This window comes from Pteronotus mesoamericanus, unplaced genomic scaffold, assembly GCF_021234165.1.
Source record: "Pteronotus mesoamericanus isolate MK-2021 breed Mesoamerican mustached bat unplaced genomic scaffold, CSHL_Meso_final scaffold_174, whole genome shotgun sequence".
Taxonomy (NCBI): Eukaryota; Metazoa; Chordata; class Mammalia; order Chiroptera; family Mormoopidae; genus Pteronotus; species Pteronotus mesoamericanus.
In genome coordinates, this window is record NW_026555309.1 from 27,964,194 (window position 1) to 27,982,572 (window position 18,379).

Below are 18,379 nucleotides of genomic sequence, written 5' to 3' on the forward strand. Positions count from 1 at the left end.
CTTTAAAAAATATACTTTAGTTCATTCAAGAAACACATGTTAAACTATTACAACATTTGAGTAAAACTGTGTTTTATATGCTTAATTGTATTACTTAAACATAGAAGTTATTGATGTGCCTTGGTGCTCAGATAAAAGAGAGTAAGACTTAAAAGACAAAGTGACTCCTCTGTGATCACACAAGTAGTACAGAGCTGGCCAGGACTCCACTGTATATCCCCTAACTTCAAAGCCCATACCTCTAATGTCTTCCCTACCATTAGAATATTGTTAGAGTATTGAGATACAAAAATTAGACCAATTAATGAAGACTCCTATAAAAGGAGGTAAGTCAGATGATTTTTGAAAAATGATTAAGAGCCCTGACTGGTGTGGCTCAGTGGGTTGGGCATCCTCTCACAAAATGAAAGGTCGCTGGTTTGATTCCCACTCAGGGCATGTACCTGGGTTGTGGGCCAGGTCCCTGGGGGAGTGGAGGGGAGGGTGTGCAAGAGACAACCAATAGATGTTTCTCTAACACATCAATGCATCGATGTTTCTATCTCTCTTTCTTCCTCCCTTCCCCTCTCTCTAAAAATAAATAACACCTTTTTAAAAATGAGTAATATTTTTTCAGTTCTGAAGGTTAATCATGGGCAAAAGAGCATTTCAGATGCAGGAGAAAACAAGCAAAAAGTTGAGCACTGACTCATCATCAGATAACAAAAACCCATTTATAAGAGGTTAACAGTCTAATAAACTTCTAGGTTACTAAGGACAAAGAGAAACAATTTCAATAAGCAGATGAAGAAGGATAAATCAAGGAGAATTTGTTTCAATATCCTGCTGTAAATTGTTGTTTGTTTCTTCAAACATCTTCTTTTCAGTACTTTAACCTGTTTATAAAAACACTCGTTGTGCAGGGGTGTTAATTTGCAAGTAAAACACTGCTCTACACAGAAAAGAAATCAATAGTATCAAGAAGGAAAGAGGAAAATGGGGAGTGGGGAAAGGGAAGGGAAAGGTCAAGTCAAGGAACATGTACAAAGGACTCATGGACAAAGCCAAAGTGGGGAAGGATTGAGGGAGGGAAGTGGGGGAGAGGGGCTGGGGAAAGTGGTGGCAGGAAGGTGGAGACAAATGTATTTGAACAATAAAAAAATAAAAAAATAAAAAGAAAGAAAGAAAAGAGAAGACTTGCTGGGAAACAAGCCCAGGTCAGGAAAGCATAACCTAGATTTTTGAGAAAAAGTTCTTTTGAGAGTAACATCAAGAATTTTGAAAATCAATTTCCTGAACTTAGACCTTAAAACGGATACAATTATCAAGGTAAAGGGTAATTGAAAGAAATGCTGAAGAGTTAAGAGAAAGGGGGGAAGATACAGAGAGTCTTAACATGGAGAAATCCTTACAAAACTATGCTTTTCAGAAGAGCGTTTTATCTGATCCTAACGCAGAATAGTGGTAAACTCAGAAGTTAGAGAAGCATAGAGATGCCAATACATGTATTATTTTACTTTTGTTTGACTATAAAGTTATTTTTAATCTTCATCCTAATCATGTTACTATCTTATTTAAAAAGAAGCATATTTTTATCACTGAAGAATCTATGACTATTACATCTTCAGAATATGCTTAGAATCACTTAGATAGCTCAGTTGCAGAGTTTAAGGGACTAGAGTTTGTAAATTATTATGAATGAGGAACACGATGTTGAGATGTGTTATTTTCTCAAGACAACCTGGGTGCTGGGAGCTAAATTCTGTCTTACTCTCCATCATTTACCATCACCAGCACTTTTATAAACAAGGCCAAGGGACTACCACGGGGGCACAGAGGGTCTAAGGAGACATAATGGCTTTCCTTCCCACCTCGGCCTCAGTAAGAGCAATTCTATTTTGTTAGTCTTATCGTTTTGGATTCTGAATAAACTTTCCTTTGAACAAATTTTCTACGGTCTTCACCTAACTGATTTTACTGGTTCCTTGACTTCAAGTCTGACCTCGTGTTTCAAATCCCCGTTTTATATTAGCAGCATAAGCATTTCCTCCAAGCTCTTGCCTGCCTGCCTCCCCTCACCCCCTACTGCTATTTTCTAATCATAGAAGTGTTTTATGGCACATGCAACAAGGACTTGCTTCAAAATCTGTTATTGTTCATATGTTAACTTGCTTGTTCAGTGTTCGTGTTCCTATCTAGACTTTGAGTACCATGAGGGAAGAGACTTTTTCACAATTAAATGAAGGATAGAAAAAAAAAAAAAAGCCCCTTTGTATCTGTTTTTCTTTAGACTCTCAAAGGCAAAGAACTACAAAATGTTAAATCATAAAACTGCTTCCAGCAACTGTTTTTTTTAATCTTTGTCAATTTCTACTAGATTGTTTGTTAAAATAGGTCTGAAATTTTTCCAGTTTTTTTTTTTTTTTTCTATTCTTGCTGCCAGCATCTCAGTGTGAACCAGTCATTTCATACCTGTTGTACTGGGCTGAACAGTGTCCCTCAAAATGTATGTCTTTATGGAAACCTCAGAATCTTATTTGGAAATAGGCTTGTTTCAGATATAACAAGCCCAGTGGAGGTCATCAGGTTGAATTAATGTGAGCCCTTAAAACACTGGGATTCCCACCCCTAAAAGAGAGTTGGTAGAGACGGACATACACAGGGAAGACATGTGATGATGGAGACAGACTGGAGTGACTTATCTGCCAGCAAAGGAATGCCAGTGCCATCTCACTACCCTAGGAGCTACCTACAGCCTGCACAGACAGCACAGTCCTCTCGGGACACTGATTTCATACTTGCAGCCTCCAGAACTGGGAGAGGAAAAAAAAAATCTGTTTTCCTTAGCTACCCAGCTGTGGTGCTTTGTTACAGCAACCCTAGGACACTAATACTCCTGTATGATCAAAATCGGTCTGCCGGATGTTATCTGGCTTCTGTGTCTTCCTGGTGCAACCCTTCCTACACACAAGTGAAGTGGTGGAAGGGAATTAAGTTAGTATTTACATGAAATCCACTGTGTGCAAAGGGTTCTGCAAAGGAGCCAGCAAATATAAAACCAGCAAAGGAAAAGACCAGGGCGGCTAGGGGCTGGGGGCTGAGGTGAGAGGAACCCTGAGCAGAGTGACAAGTGATGAGAAGAGGTAAGCTTGGCCCAAATCCTGCCGGAGACTATGGGCGAGGCTCAGGATTGGTCTATTCTAATTTGGGGCCAGTGGGAAACCAGTGAAGAGTCTGAAGTCTGGGAGTAACATGATCAGATTTCTCCTTTTAACAATTAACTCTGACTACAATAGGAAAAAATGTACACATTTGGAAGGGGACAGATATGTATGCCCAGGCTACATTGCAGCACGTGTTAAATTTTTAACAATTGCTGATTGATTCTTTAAAAAAAACTCACATATGTCCCCAAATGATTTGACATTAAAAGTCTTGATTATGACCCTCAATGGTCTCTAAGTTTGTTTAATAAACTTTAGCCCCACCTTTTAACCGGTTATATTTTTAGCCTCAAATAAACAGGTAGTTCCTCTCTACTTAAAATTCAAGTACCCCCGATTTGCTATATCACCCAACTACAATGCCATTCTCTCCTCACAAAAAGCTATTACATGACATTTTCCCATTTTTTCATAAAAAAACTTTGAAAAATTGAACCTCTCTAACCTAACGCTTACTGTAGTCTCTTCTATTTTCTAATCAACATAGCTCTCAAATAGTTGCTAGGGTAACATTTGATAGTGTGGCTAAAGCTTTATGTTCTATATAAATTTATTAAATCTATTTTGCTTTCTTGAAACCTATCTTCCTTTCTCTTTTTACGCTTCATTCTCAGATGACTAAAGTATAGACATTTTCACTAATCATGCACCCTAGAGTTAACTTCTTACAGTTACTATTTTTCACTTTTCTCCATTTCCACTCTGGCGATTTTCAAAGTCTGTAAGAATTATTTGCTTGCTGTCCACTTTCTTGCACTCGCATGTAAGCTCTGTGAGAGCAGGAACTTTTGTTTATGCCATTAACTTCTAACTTCTAGGGGCACAATGCAGTACCTAACATAACAATAGTCAAGAACTATCGGCTGAGTGAGTGGATTCTAGAAAAATGACAGACTAAATGGTGAAAGGGTAAATTATATGTATGTACTTTCTTACAATATTGAGTATAAACTTAGTCCAGACTCTCTGGGTTTAAATCTTATTTCTAAGACTGTCAAATTACGAAATTTTGGGCCAGTTGCCTGTCTTTTGCCTTGTTTTTTCCTCCTTTGTAAAACAGTAATGATGATAGTAATAATTTTATGCCACTTCAAAGGATGGCTATAAAAATCAAAATGTTATATATGCAAAGCACATGGAGTAGTGCCTGGCACATAGTAAGCACTGGCACTGTGTATGAGTAAGCTCTTATTATGTGAAATTGTGGAATTCCATTACTTCCAGATAATTGGTGCTGAGAGATAAATAAAAACATTTGGTAAAATATTAATACTTTCTGTTTCTCCCAAGTTTCGCTTTTTATTCATGAAAGACATTTTGATCTGGCAGTTACTGAAATAATCACAGACCAAGTTTAGGCATATTATCTTTGTTGGCAGGATCCAGGTGCAATAAGGCAATGGTCCGGGGTATGATGCATCAGCTGTGTGTCACTGAAGGCGACAGTAGGGAATTAAACACTGCAACTCCACTTCTCTTACTGGAGATGTTTCTATCAAACCAGTCAACGTCACTGAAAAACATATCCTCCAGCCTGTGTTGGTTAGTAATACTTTTGTTCACAAAACAGCCTAAGCTTCTATTTACTCTGGAAGCTTGCTTCTTGTGTTCGTTTGCCGTTCTGCTAGCTCTGTGACCTTAGGCAAATTGCTAAGACTTGGTGATTCAGTTTTCTCATCTGCAAAATAAATACAAAGCTAAGATTGAGTTAATAGATTGCATACTGCTTAGAATAGTGCCTGACACATACTTCAGAGGGAAGCGCATGCCTTGATTGTCGAAAGTTAACGTGAGCACGGCTGAGACAGCAGCCGTGTCCTGGACACATAGACTCTTGATCTGGCATGACCTGACTCACAACCCTGATGTCATTCCAAGGGCTAGTGCCCATGTGGCTTCTCAGAACATGTCAAACAAGTCATTTGGTTTCTACTCTGATTTAAATCGGTTACACCTTGAAAGTGCTGAAATTGTTTATTTATTTTATGTTCACGCACAATACATGATATAAAATCCTTGAGTTCAGCAATGTATTTTAGAGTCCAGTATAATATATGTTGTATGCATCTGAGGCCTCCAAACTGCCAGCACAGTGCCCTGGAAATCCTATTCAATATATACTAACTGATAACTAATTGAATTGAAACGTTATCTCATCCTATATAATATACATGCTTTGGTTACTTTGGAAGAAAATTAACAGGTTTAGGATGAGACTGCCCAATACTGTATAGGTTAATTATAGGTGTTTGATCTGAAAGTCACCTAATAAATCACCTGCCCTCATTGCCTTAGTTTGCTGTGTCAGAAGGAGGAGGCGACCTCACGAAGGGGAGTCAGACAGACAAGGCCACACGCCCAGTTACAGGCAGAAGGGAAATGCTTAAATGACATTAGTGTTTGGTACAAAGTTAAAATAGATTGAGCATTAAGTTTCTTAAGCAGTAACTTGAACACCAACTTCAACGCTGTGTTCTTCAATGAGTGCATGTTTGTAATGAACAGTTTTTAAAAGAGCTACTTGCAAACTACATTTGCCACAACATTGAACCAGGAAATGGCATTATATTATAATGATATTTTTAAAAAGCTTACCAGCATTTTGCACACTAGGTTCAGCAAAGTATTCTTTCAAATAGAGAAACATCATTGACTAAGGAATTCATGTATTGTCTATTATATAGCATGTAACTAAAATGTTTATAAAATGTAAAATATATAAATAGCACATAAATGGCATTAGCACATATTTTAGTTATGCTTTTCATGTTCTATTTAGAAACAGCCTCAGAGCTATGACCATTAAAGAAAAAGCTGCATTAACATAGATATTTACACACATAAAATGCACATTTGATCTAAATCTGTGTTATTTTTAGAAGAGGTATTTATTTGACATATCATTCAACTTTAAAAGAGCATTTACAATTTAATAACTACATGAGGACATCATATTCTGCATGTCAGTATCTTTTAAGGATAACTATTATTTGAATTATGCCCTATTTTTGTTCAAATGTGTGTAGCTGTCTGATTCCTGGCCAAACACATTTGCTTCTTGAAAATATTTTAGACTTTGACTCTGGCAATGTTTTTTGGTTACTTTTAATTTCCTATTTCCTTTGTAATGAAACATCCAACCTAATTCCAGAAAAGAAGCTGTATTTTTCTACTTTAGTTCAACAGAGCTATTAAAGGCTCTTCAAAAAAGACAAAACAGAACATTAGCAAATCGCCATCCTTTCTCTATACCAAAAAAGCACAAGTGCACAACCCTTCTGCCAAGTAAGAACACAGTATTTCTTACAGAGGGAAGAAAAAAAAAACCATAATGTTCTCTATTACATCATAAACTCTACGATCTCTATAACCACGGGCATAGTTCATTGGCGATTCAGATTAGTTCAGGTATGATAATTTGACAATTTGGAAAAAAAGTGGAGGAGTAAAGCATTGATAATTACATAGTCAGTTATGTAATTCTGGCAATGTTATTTTAAAAGTTATATAATTATGTTTGAGCAGCTCCACATGAAAGCAGACTTAGGAGTGTTTACATAAATCCTCTACTAGTTCTAATAAAGAGGAAAAATAATAAATATTATTATTCCATTTTGGAAACAAACCTGCTAGTGAGTTGACATGAACTACACAGGTAAATTTCAGCAGTGGTTAAGTTACAATTATCCTTTTTGCACCACTACCGTTTTAAAATTGGTTTATTTCTCTGCCTATATAAATAACCTTAGAAATGAAGAGAAATGCTTGTCTCTAAATTTACAGATGATACAGACAAAATCTCTATTATGAGAAATAGATCAGCAAGATCCACCTTATTCCTGGTATTTCCCTAGAGATGGGATGACAGAAGCATAGTAAACAAAGCTATTGGGAAATCTGAATTATCCACCAGAAAATTCCAACATCTGTTGCATGGACTGACTTCTCCATAATTACAGAACTAATTGAAGGTATCCTGCCTCTGTACTTAGCCCATTAGAAGCTAAAAATCATGTGCCAGCCGTCACCTGGCCTATCAGTAGATAACGTCCTATCAATGGTGGCAATTGATTCTTTTCCATTCTCTGTTGCCTTCTCCCTGTTCACTACTGTAGTTCGATGTGCTTTTGGCTGTGAAGGAACACGCTATAGCTATCTTTTTTACTTTAAACTGCCCGGAATATTGAAAAGAAAAGGAAAAAAATAACACACTTGGAGCTGGCCTGGCTCTAATTGATAGGCCATGATTTTCTACTGTCAACCATAAAAAATTTCACTAACAACTAATATCCAATATGATAATTGTTTGGCCTTGTTGAAAAAACACAAACACAAGACCTTTCCGTGATTATGTCTGAGCACAAAAAGGAAAAAACAAAACAAAAGAAAGAAACAAGTACACAGTCCAAACAACCAAACTGACCAAGATTCTTCCCTCTCAGCTAACATGAGTGAGTGCTGCTTCTTCGTGTAATGATTATAGATTAGGTATGTTCCATTCCTCTCACCTTCTAGAAAAAATGTATTAAGACACCCAATCATAGAACTGCCCCAATTTTCTGATACCACCCAACCTAAGGAAAGCGCGCTTCCTTGAAACTTTCCATAACCACTGAATACTGCCCAAATCCTTTTACTAGCCTCCCCTAACACCTTCTCACTGATAGGCCACAGGGTCCCTCACGGGTGTTGTCTCACTCGTTGTAATGAGCCGAGACACCCGACTTTATTTAACTAAAGGTGCATTCCTGATGGACTTTGGCTGGAAGAGGCTAACAGTAAGATATTGAAGAAAACAAATATCATAACTTATCAATAGGTATGCAAATACAGCAAAATGTCAAAATATACTAAACAATTTTGACATGATTTTTACTTATTTAAGTAACCACTAAGCAGTCATTAAGTAATAATAAATGACATTAACTCACAATAGTTTCACCAGTTTGATGTTTAGCTTCAATTTATATTTATATATAATTGTATGATGTCTATAGCCGTATGTTCTCTAGACATCAAACAATGAAATACTTTATGAGTTCAATGAATTATCTATTGAAATATGAAAGGAGGTCAGGTCTTTGGGTTGTGTGAGACGAAAGGGTCACACAGTTCAAAGCAATGATGATTTATGTTTTATATAAAATGTGTCTTTATTGCTGCAGCAGTCTCTTTTAGGAAGAGACTTCGTGGAGTTAAACATACTTGTCCCCAAGTACAATATTTAGTGTAAACCCCATGTAATCTTAAAAGATGACCTGAAAGACATTGCAGACCTTTTAAGTACAATTCTTTAAAATACATGGAAAGCCAATATATGATAAACTCATTCTTTTATAGAAGATGTGTCAACAATGGAAAACAATGAATAAGTTACTAAGTCATATTATGATTGCTAAGAAAAATCTTCTGAGTGTAAATTGAGGTACCTTAATACTTTGATATAAAAATATGAGGTGACTTGGATAATGGATTTAAACATTGAAATGATACCTTCTGTTTTAAATTAATAAGTATGTATTCTGACTATGCTATAGCCTTCTGGTTGTTTTGATTGGCAAAAGTCAGGTCTTCAGTAAAACTTATTATCTCTTCACACAGTGACCATAGCACATTTTGGGAAGTATAAAGGAAAACACACTAAGTAGCGATAAACCTACGAACATATTATTGTTAGTTTGTAGGTCCCGGGGGAGAAGCACTAAGAAGTGTGAAACTCTAAATTGTGGTTAGAAGGGGTATTTTCTGGAAAATAAGATGGCCTATCATCTTGCTAAAAATGAAAATCATTTTTGCTATTTTTTAAAAAATTAGGTTTATATACCATTAAATATGATCTATGCATGGGATAATGCCAGTTTAGGATGTTGACTGGCACTTAATGCTATTACTGCTGCTATTGTCATTATTTAGAAAGAGGTCATTTGTTGGAGTCAGACAGACCTATTTTGAATTCCAGGCAGCCCTTCTATTTATTAGTTCTCTGGCTTTAGGTAGGTTACATATTTTTTATTCAGTTCTTTCATTATTAAAATGGGAATAATAATGCTTATCTGGCAGAGTTATAACAAAAATTAGCAATAATGCATGGAAAGCACCCAGCATAGTGCCAGCCAGGCATATTAAGTTTTCTGTAAATGGCAACTATTGCTATTATAGTGACTATCATACAAAGTCAGTGTCTGCAAAAACACGTTGTTAAATAGGTTTTGTGCAGTTTACTTCCAAAGAGTCATTGCTAGGACTGAATAGTGTTATTTATTATAAGCCAACTCCATCTTGACTCAATGGCAGATATCAGAAAAATTCAGCAATCCAGAGAAAGACAAAAACATTTCCTCCGATGAAGAAGAAATATGATAGCTGAGATAAAGTACCTAAACATTTATGCCTCTCTTATTTTTTCATTGCACAGAGATTGCATTTTTCAAACCTTTTTATGAATGTTATTTTTGATCATGAAAGGCTTTATGAAGGTGGTATTTTATAAAAGATATATGGCTGGCTGGATCTCATAAAAGAAGTTCAGGTTAAAGAGAAAAAAAAACTTTTTTCCCTCTTTTCAAATATATTAAAAATACATTAATAAATAAAACCTAAATGATCCATGTGACCTTAAGAAAATATATGAAAATATTGATCTGTCAGATTTATAAAATAAATACACGAGTCCTAAGAAAATCACTTCTGATTTCCAGAGTGGGGCACAGCAGTGGAACTGTTGACTCAATGAAAGAATTTAAAGAAAACTAAACAGAGGAACAAACAATCCTATGCTTAGTTATACTTAGCTTAAAATAAGTGTTAAATAGTAAATTATCTACTGGTGTACTTATTTAAAAAATACCAAATGACTTGAACAATTTTTTTTATCATTATAAGAATTTGCTTTGGCACTAAGCGACACGTACTGAATATGGGTCCAGGTTAGGAATATTATATTTTAGATATATTTAATTATATCAATTGTATTAATACTAATTTGAAAACTGGCATTTTTTTTTGTTTCTGTGAAGGGAATGGGCACATATCTACATATTATAAAATAATCTTTTCAAAATTTGCCACTGGTACCACTAAAATTTTTAATTAAGCAACTTTTTGGAAAGAATCTGAACACGCATTCCCACTGTGAGACTAAAATATAATTGCCAATCAATCAGTCAATATAAAAATATACAAGGGTTACAAAGAAGAATTATGATGTAACTTCAAAAAATTCATTCATTATTATTAAACTCATAGGCTTCTAAAACAAGATACCATACTGCAACTAAGTCCTCAAAAGTTTGGTAAAAAGAGTAAGTGCAATCATAGAGAAGATGGTAGTAACACCTATGCGCTGGAATTCTCAGGGATGGAGGAAATGGAACATAAGGCGAGGAGACTTAAGAACCGAAGATGAGTGAGCAGCCATTTAGAATGGAAGTTCAGGAGGCGGTTAGAGAACGAATCTGCCTCAATCTGATTAGATAAACAATGAGGAGTAAGACTCAGTGAACCAGATTAAAGGGAAGCTTTACATTTGATTTAATGTAGGCATCACATACTCTTGAAAACAGGAGTCAGGATGGAAGCAGTGCTTAGGAAAATGACCTTAAGACAGCTGTTGGAATGGCAGGCTCGTGCTCATTTTAATATGAGCCCTGGCTACATCCCCCAATTTCAAGGTCATTTTAAGGTTTGGGTAATACTTCCAGAGATGCTGATCCAAATGTTAGGATTCTCTAGGCTCTGGCATTTGTGCCTGACTATGAAATTTAAAGCATAACAATAAACGTTCTATTAGAAAATCTAAAATGTGAGACGATGTATGGTAAGAAGAGGAACCTCTACTTTGCCAGGCCCTCTAATAGCTGTATATTATCCATTGTCTCCAATTCTCATGCCGTCTCAGCAACCTAATGCTGCAAGCAGTAATAACGACAGCAATTATTTGGGTTGAGCTCTGCAAAATTGCCAAAACTGAAGACTTTTTGACCAAAATTTCATATGGTTCAATCTAATTTATGCCAGTAATTAAAGTGATTGCTACAAATAGAGTATCTCATTAATCTCAACAATCCTGCCATGGTATATTACAGCCAAAAAAAGAAAAAAAAGAAAAAAAAGGTAATTGACCAAAGGATAACTTGTCCAAAGTCAAATGGAAGATAAATAACTAAAAAACACTTGGTATTTTTATTCCTAAGCTAATTATGATTTCTAAGTATATATTAATGTAATGGACAAAGCACATGTTCATGTTGCATATTTTCACATAACTTGCAAATTCAGTAGCTTATTGATCGTGTGAAATAATCTGGAATTGGTCCTACAAAGTCATATAAAACAGAATGTGTTTCATGAAAGTATGGTCAAAATAGATAAAAGTAGGTAACAATTAGAAATAGACTGATATTTTATGTATAATTAAATAGAATCAATTTGAGATAAAAGGATTTTTTAAAACCATGAACCCATCTAAATGTTCTTCTGAAAAGTTACCATTATAAAGAAATAACTCAGAATAATTCTATACAAAGAATTAAAATTGAAACTCTTCGTAAATTATTCCACAGGAGTAAAACTATGAGCTTAATGATCTGAAATAGTCACTTAAAACTGTAAGATTCTAGAATAGATGTGGTGTTGAGACAAGAGTATAAATGATTAATATGATTCAAATCATAAAGATATTAGGCAATAGTTTTAGGAAGACTCATAGCAGGTTGAATAGATTAAACATTTTGTATTGAAAAATCTATTAATGTCTCAAAGTTACATGTAATAAAATATGAAAGCTTTTTTTTTTATTGGTTTCCATGTAAAAAAAATGATTATTTTTCTACTGAGTAATTACTGAGTGATTTATTTCTTACTTATATTTTAACTTCCCTAAATGCTTAGAAGAGGTCATTCTTTGCAAGTAACTATATTTGAAATAATAAAGTAAGTGCCAAATTTTAATATCTTTTCAATCATTGGTTAAATATATTTATATTCAATTATCCAGAACAATTTTATACAATACCAAATGAAATATAAACTCTTAGATAATACGAACCATGATAACTGAGCACAAAAAAGCCACTTGTTGTGAAATCACTGTGGAATTTGATTAGAATCTGGTTTGAAGTGCTATAGACTGATTCCAAAGCAGTATTGCCACTGAACTGCCCAATCTGAGGTGAGTTTTGATCTGGCCCATCCCTATTAGAAAGAGACACAGCAGAGAGGGAGAAAGATTAAGATTAATTTTTTGGTGAGTTTTCTGCCAAGTTGAATAAAAGTATTACATATGAGATGATAAAGATACAGTAGATGAAATAACCAATGAGTAGCAAATCATATTGGTATACTTTGTGTTTATATAGGTGATGGCATTTAAAAATATGAAGTGTAAAAATAGATCACAGTGTTAGCTGAATTAAATGCACTCCCATTAATTGTGATAAATTACACTCTGGTTTTCTGACCGCAATCCAGAGCCTACTAAATGCTCGAGGTTTGCCCTCCTTTTATTTTCTTCAAAATAATGTTGAGTATCATAGACTGTTAAATTTACAAGGAATCTTAGAACTCATACAGTAGTTCTATTCATTAATTGTCAATAATTAGTTTAGATATTTCTGTATATTTTTAGATAAAGATGTTTGAATTAACAGGGTAATAGTACAAATATATTTTATAACAAATTATTATGACAAATTCAAAAGTTAAATAGTTGTGATTTGAATATATGCTTGTAATTTTCACTGGTTTTTTAAATAGAGAACTTTCTTACCTTAAACTTATCCTGATATTAATTCCCTGTTTTTGTATATCAATTTAGTCATAAATTTAAATGTTTTTCCACATGTAAAGTTTTGTTCAAAGTGTTTAGCTGTTTTATGAGCAAATTAGTCAAAATCTATTTCTTTCCTTTTTTTCATTCTAGAAAACACACACTATCACCCTCAGTCACACCAATTCAAATATCAGATGGCAATTTCTGTTTAGAGAAGACTGTGATATATATTTTCATTCCTACCTTGTTTCACTGTTAAGTATAGTTGAATCAATCAATAACAATGCTCCTGACTTACCATACTGTAATGAAATCATAGACTGGTTCTGTTTGAAGAACTGTGAAGTTGATGTAGATTCCATTCCCAGGGGGTACTCGTACAAGCCAAAAACAGTCTTGAAAGTTGGGATATTCATCAGGATACCCAGGAGAGTAAATGGTGCCATTCATTGCAGTTATATTCCCTCCACAAAGAGCTACAGAAAAGATGCAAAACAAAATGTTTAAAAAAATAACGAGTTGATTAGAGAGAAAAAGAAACATTTCATACCTCTTAAGCAGTATAAAATATAACAGTTTTTCCTCAGTTAGGTGTATAAAATGAAGTTGCAAACATGAACAAAATGTAGTCAGCTTTTACTTATTATTCAGTATGATGCATGCTACAGTTACTATTATCACTAAATTAGTAAATTACAGCATCTTCGTCTTCTCTTTTCTCAAATATTTTATGAATATATACACTGTTCAACTCTTGTTTGTCTCATACCATGTCTACATATCTAAGGTCTTATTACAGGTTCAAGCCATTATTATTTAAAAGTTTTTTCTTTTTTAAAGGAATGAACCCAAATTCAGTAGCAGTATCTGGGTTACTGACTTATATAAGAATTGTTATTAAACACATGCACACACACCTACACAAACACACAAACAGGAGGAGTTGTAAAGTGTTAACTTTGTTTCCACATTCAATGGGGAAGGTTTGGACTTCTTCCAGTAATAATATAATCAGTTATTCATCATGGAGCCTTAAGGGTTTGACCTCTGTACTAACCATAGTTACTCAACTGAAAGGGAGACTCCATGGTTAGCACACTATTTGAAGAGGAAGACAAAAATGTGCCAAAGAAAACTATTGAATATAGATGAAGCATACCTTCACACCTTGGAAGTGGATGATTCCAATTACGACTCACTCCATGAAGGCAAGTGAGAGCTGAATTTCCAATTAGTGTGTACCCAGGGAAACATTCAAATGAAATGGTTTGGCCCACAGTAAAATCATTGCCAATTACAAAGCCATTTCGAAATGGGCGTGGATCAGGACAGCTTTGCAACTGGTAGGCTGCAAAAGAGAAAAAAAACATATTTTTCTTTTCTGAATTTTGGAAGACCACAGATGGATACTATTTGTGACTTGCAAAATAGATGCAGTGCTGCTTATAGTTGGTTATAAATAGCAATTCAGGTTTATGATAAATGATGTCAATGAGAGTATATTATGAATTTCTTCTCATCTACAATTTTCACATTTAAATGTTAGTACAATTCATAAAAAATGCATTCAGTTTCTTCACTCACTTACAAAATCTGAATGATAAGTTTTAATGAAAATGTAAACTACTCTTACAGCCACAATTTTAATCAAACACATTCTGATGTTTTTATATAGAGTGTAATTGCTTCTTAGTTACATTGCATATACAGAGAATAAAATAAACACACGTCAGCCTAATTCTGAGCCTTTTTGAATTTTACTTTTACTATTTTTTCTCTAAAAGAAACAAGGCACTGTTAAGTTTCTCAAAAATAGTTATTTAATAATATAAAGTACTAAGAAGCAAATTTCCTCCTAAAATAAACTTTGTACTTCAGTTATCATGGTATTTTTGGCACTGCAGTATAACCACATGTTCATTTGTTCATACTTTTCTTATTCTGCATTCTATATGAGATCAAAGCTCCTATTTCTTTTGTTTATCATTGTATCATAAGCCTTGTCAATTACCCTTCACATAGCAAGTGGTTAATAAACACTACTCAGTAAATTTTGAGCATATAGTGTATACAATGCATTTTTCCAAAATTGATAAAGTTCTTAAAGTCTAATCACAAGAGTATCTAAAAATAACATTGGTTCTGTGACCCTTTGTAAATTAACTTACTTCTCAAAAATGTCATTACCTCAATGATATCAATGCCTTAAAATAAGAGATAATTTTAAAATTCAATGTAATTCGCAAATAATATGTAATGATGATTGTAATACATTGTGGCTTATGTCAATAATATTAACATTAGATTAAGAATAGTAACAAATTCTTTATTTTTATGCTTTTATTATGAAAATACTTAATCTTCTTTTTCAAGGACATATTGATTAAAATGGAGTTATTAAAGTCTGAATTCCAGTTTTGCATCATTCAAATATGAACATTGTTTTGAGAGGCAGAGAAAAAATGAGGGCAGGGAAAAGAACCTGAAGCCATGTGTAGGTTAAATAGCAAAGCGCTGGCATAGGGCCCTGTACGCTTTCTAGAGAAGGACAAAAAATACAGCTCGGAGTCTTCTAGTAATAAAGAAGAAAATCAGTTGTTGCCCAATTGTTTCTGAAATAATTAAAGTATTTGGGAGCACAGTTAATTCTGTACTGTGAGGAGGCAGAAATGACTCCTGCTTTATGTAAAGGGTAATGTATGATGTGCTCTTAAATTATGTCTGCAAATGTGATTCACATTTTAATTATTTTAGGCCTGTGTAGTTGGATTTTACAATGTCTACTTTAACTATATTTATATGTCCTTTCGGGTATATATTGTCAGTAAACATGCTGTGGCATTGTTCTAGGCACTTGAGATAAGTCAACGAGTGACATGAAGACCGCTGTCATGGAAATCACGCCCTAAAGTATCACATTCTCATGAAGTCCTTAATAATTGGGGCAGATGTGTAAGAATTTTAAGTTATTTTATTAAACGCTGAAGTCATTGGAATTATGTTATTTATGTAAAATATCATAACTTTAAATATTTCATTTTAAATCTTAGACTTTTAAGATCTAAAATGATATAATAGCTAAAATGCATTAAATAATTATTAATGATATATACCACGGTGTACATTTTGCATTCATTTTATGATATAAAATTCAAAACAACTTACCTAGGAGATACTATTACTAACATGCAAATAGAAAATAATGGAGTTGAGTCCTAGGCCACTTTAGATTGAACAGGGGAATCTACCTTTGATTCTATGCCTACCCAGGTAGAAACTATTCAAACGGGATACAAATCTTCAGGGCCAGGCAGCACTTTTATATTAGAAATAGGCCTAATAGAACACAACTGTCAAAATATTTAATTCCTATTCTCATGGCTATGAAATGGAATCAAGGAATGCCATATCATTCTACGATTAAAGGTAAAAAAACAATTTTACATATAATAGATGAGTACTACAAAATATATTTTTAATTCACTCATTTTGGTATAAAAGCTCAGATAAATATTTGATGCCCAGCTTACTTTGCTTAACTGCCTTGCCTTGATGTGCTTAATTTCACTGTGTATTAAGACTAATTCAATTCTTTTGTTCATTATAGAATTTTTCTAAGGCCTCAGAAAGACATCATTCACCCTACATAGTGGCCTGAAAATTGCATTATTTAAAAAAATCTTGCTAACTGAAGCCTGCTTGGTTTTGGTTATTCTCTTTCTGAAACAGAAAATAGAAAATGCTTGGCATTATTTAGATTGCTAGTAGCTGATCTGGAGTAAATACACTTTCACTTTTTATTATTCATCTCACCTTGGTATACAATGTGGAACCCTTGTTTGTTTTGTGAATAGTCACTGTGAAAATACAGGCTGGTTTCATGAGTAGTGCTAAATAAGGAAGATGGTATTTGTGGGCCACTAAGTCGGCCAATAACAGTACTAGATTCTGAGGTTCCACTTCTTACTTCCAAATAATCATGTATAGTTTCTGTAGAAAAATTAACAAACTGGAGATGTACACCTACAGAAGAAAAGTAAACAAAACACTACTTAATTTTTTTAAATAAATCAAATGCACACACACAAACATCCACATCCACATCAATGCATGTAGATATGTTTCCATTTAGGTTGAGAGGCATACTCTCTGGATCTGGGCCATGGGTTGCTGTCTGTCCAGGAAATTAACTTTGCAATAGTTCAAAGAAGCACTACTGCTCTCAAATGCCTGCTGGTTGTCACATGATAAAATGTCTTTCATTTTACTACAATGTCACCATAGCAATAATAATCAAGAAAATGGCTTTCTTGCTATTTAATATTATGTAAAATCATATCAACCAACTTTTCAAGGTAAGAAAAAAAACCAACTCAATGATTTGTATTTTGTAAAATACCTATTTGAGGACAAAATTTAAATGCAAACTTTCTATATATTGATGTAATCAGATTCCATGATTGTATTAGAAATTAGTCATTCATCTAAGGGAAAATTCAGCTTCTCTAAAATATTCAGAGGCATATAATTTATCAGTGTGCTCTTTTAGTACTTTGATTATCAGAATATAATGCTAAATTTTAGGAAATAGTCTCAATAAAATCTAGTGATCAGTGTTATACGCCGAGAAATCGCAAAATAGTCTCAATTTCTTCACAAACAAAACTAAAATATGAGATAGTAAAATGTCTCTGGGATGCAAAACAGCATAAAATAAAAGCCTCATTTTGCCTAATTCAATTAATATTCAGTGTTACTCAATTCAATGTTTTTCCTACAACTACCATTCTCCAATTGTTAACAATACAATCTGACATTGATCTGACAATCTGACAATCTGACACTGACAATACAATCTGACAAAAAGGCACAATACAAAAATAGTGCCTTTTTGCTAGGCACCTTTTTAAGTGTTTGTATATGTTTATTTAATGCTCAAAGTTACTCATGAAAATGAAGAAATTGAGGCACAAAAAAGCTACACAAATATGCTAAGTTTACACAACAGCTTACAAAAGCTGAAATTTAAAGTCAGACACCCTGGCTCTTGAGCCCTTGCTCTTAATAACTACACGGGGGTTCTCAAGTCAAGTTGCATTTTGTTAATCAAAAAAAGAGTTACATGGAAAAGAGTTCCACAGACAAAAAAAGATAGGAAATATTAAAAATATGCTTTAAAATACAGGGTCCTGCACAAACAATGCCCTTTTTTTTCTTACAAACTCTTTTATTACAAAATCATTAGCATGCAATTCTGTAACATAACAATATCATACTCAAGCATATGATACGACATTTCAGGCGAAATGTTCAAATTAAAACTCTAAATTATTACACTCACATTATTACCTTATCAAGCAGGCCTTACTTCCGCCAGACCCTGTATTAAACACGTTCAATCAGACAA

At 33.9% G+C, this 18,379-nt stretch overlaps 1 protein-coding gene across 3 annotated transcripts in view; it reads right to left on the reverse strand.

Moving 5' to 3' along the window:
* CSMD3 (CUB and Sushi multiple domains 3) overlaps nucleotides 1–18,379 on the reverse strand; it is a 929,671-nt gene that overhangs the window by 88,122 nt on the left and 823,170 nt on the right. For all 3 annotated transcript variants that reach the window (XM_054590414.1, XM_054590413.1, XM_054590412.1), the window contains 4 exons: nucleotides 16,786–16,995; nucleotides 14,132–14,320; nucleotides 13,271–13,448; nucleotides 12,250–12,395 (listed from right to left, as the gene is read on the reverse strand). In XM_054590414.1, coding sequence (XP_054446389.1) covers nucleotides 12,250–12,395; nucleotides 13,271–13,448; nucleotides 14,132–14,320; nucleotides 16,786–16,995 — 723 coding nt within the window. The remainder of the gene's footprint in view (nucleotides 1–12,249; nucleotides 12,396–13,270; nucleotides 13,449–14,131; nucleotides 14,321–16,785; nucleotides 16,996–18,379) is intronic.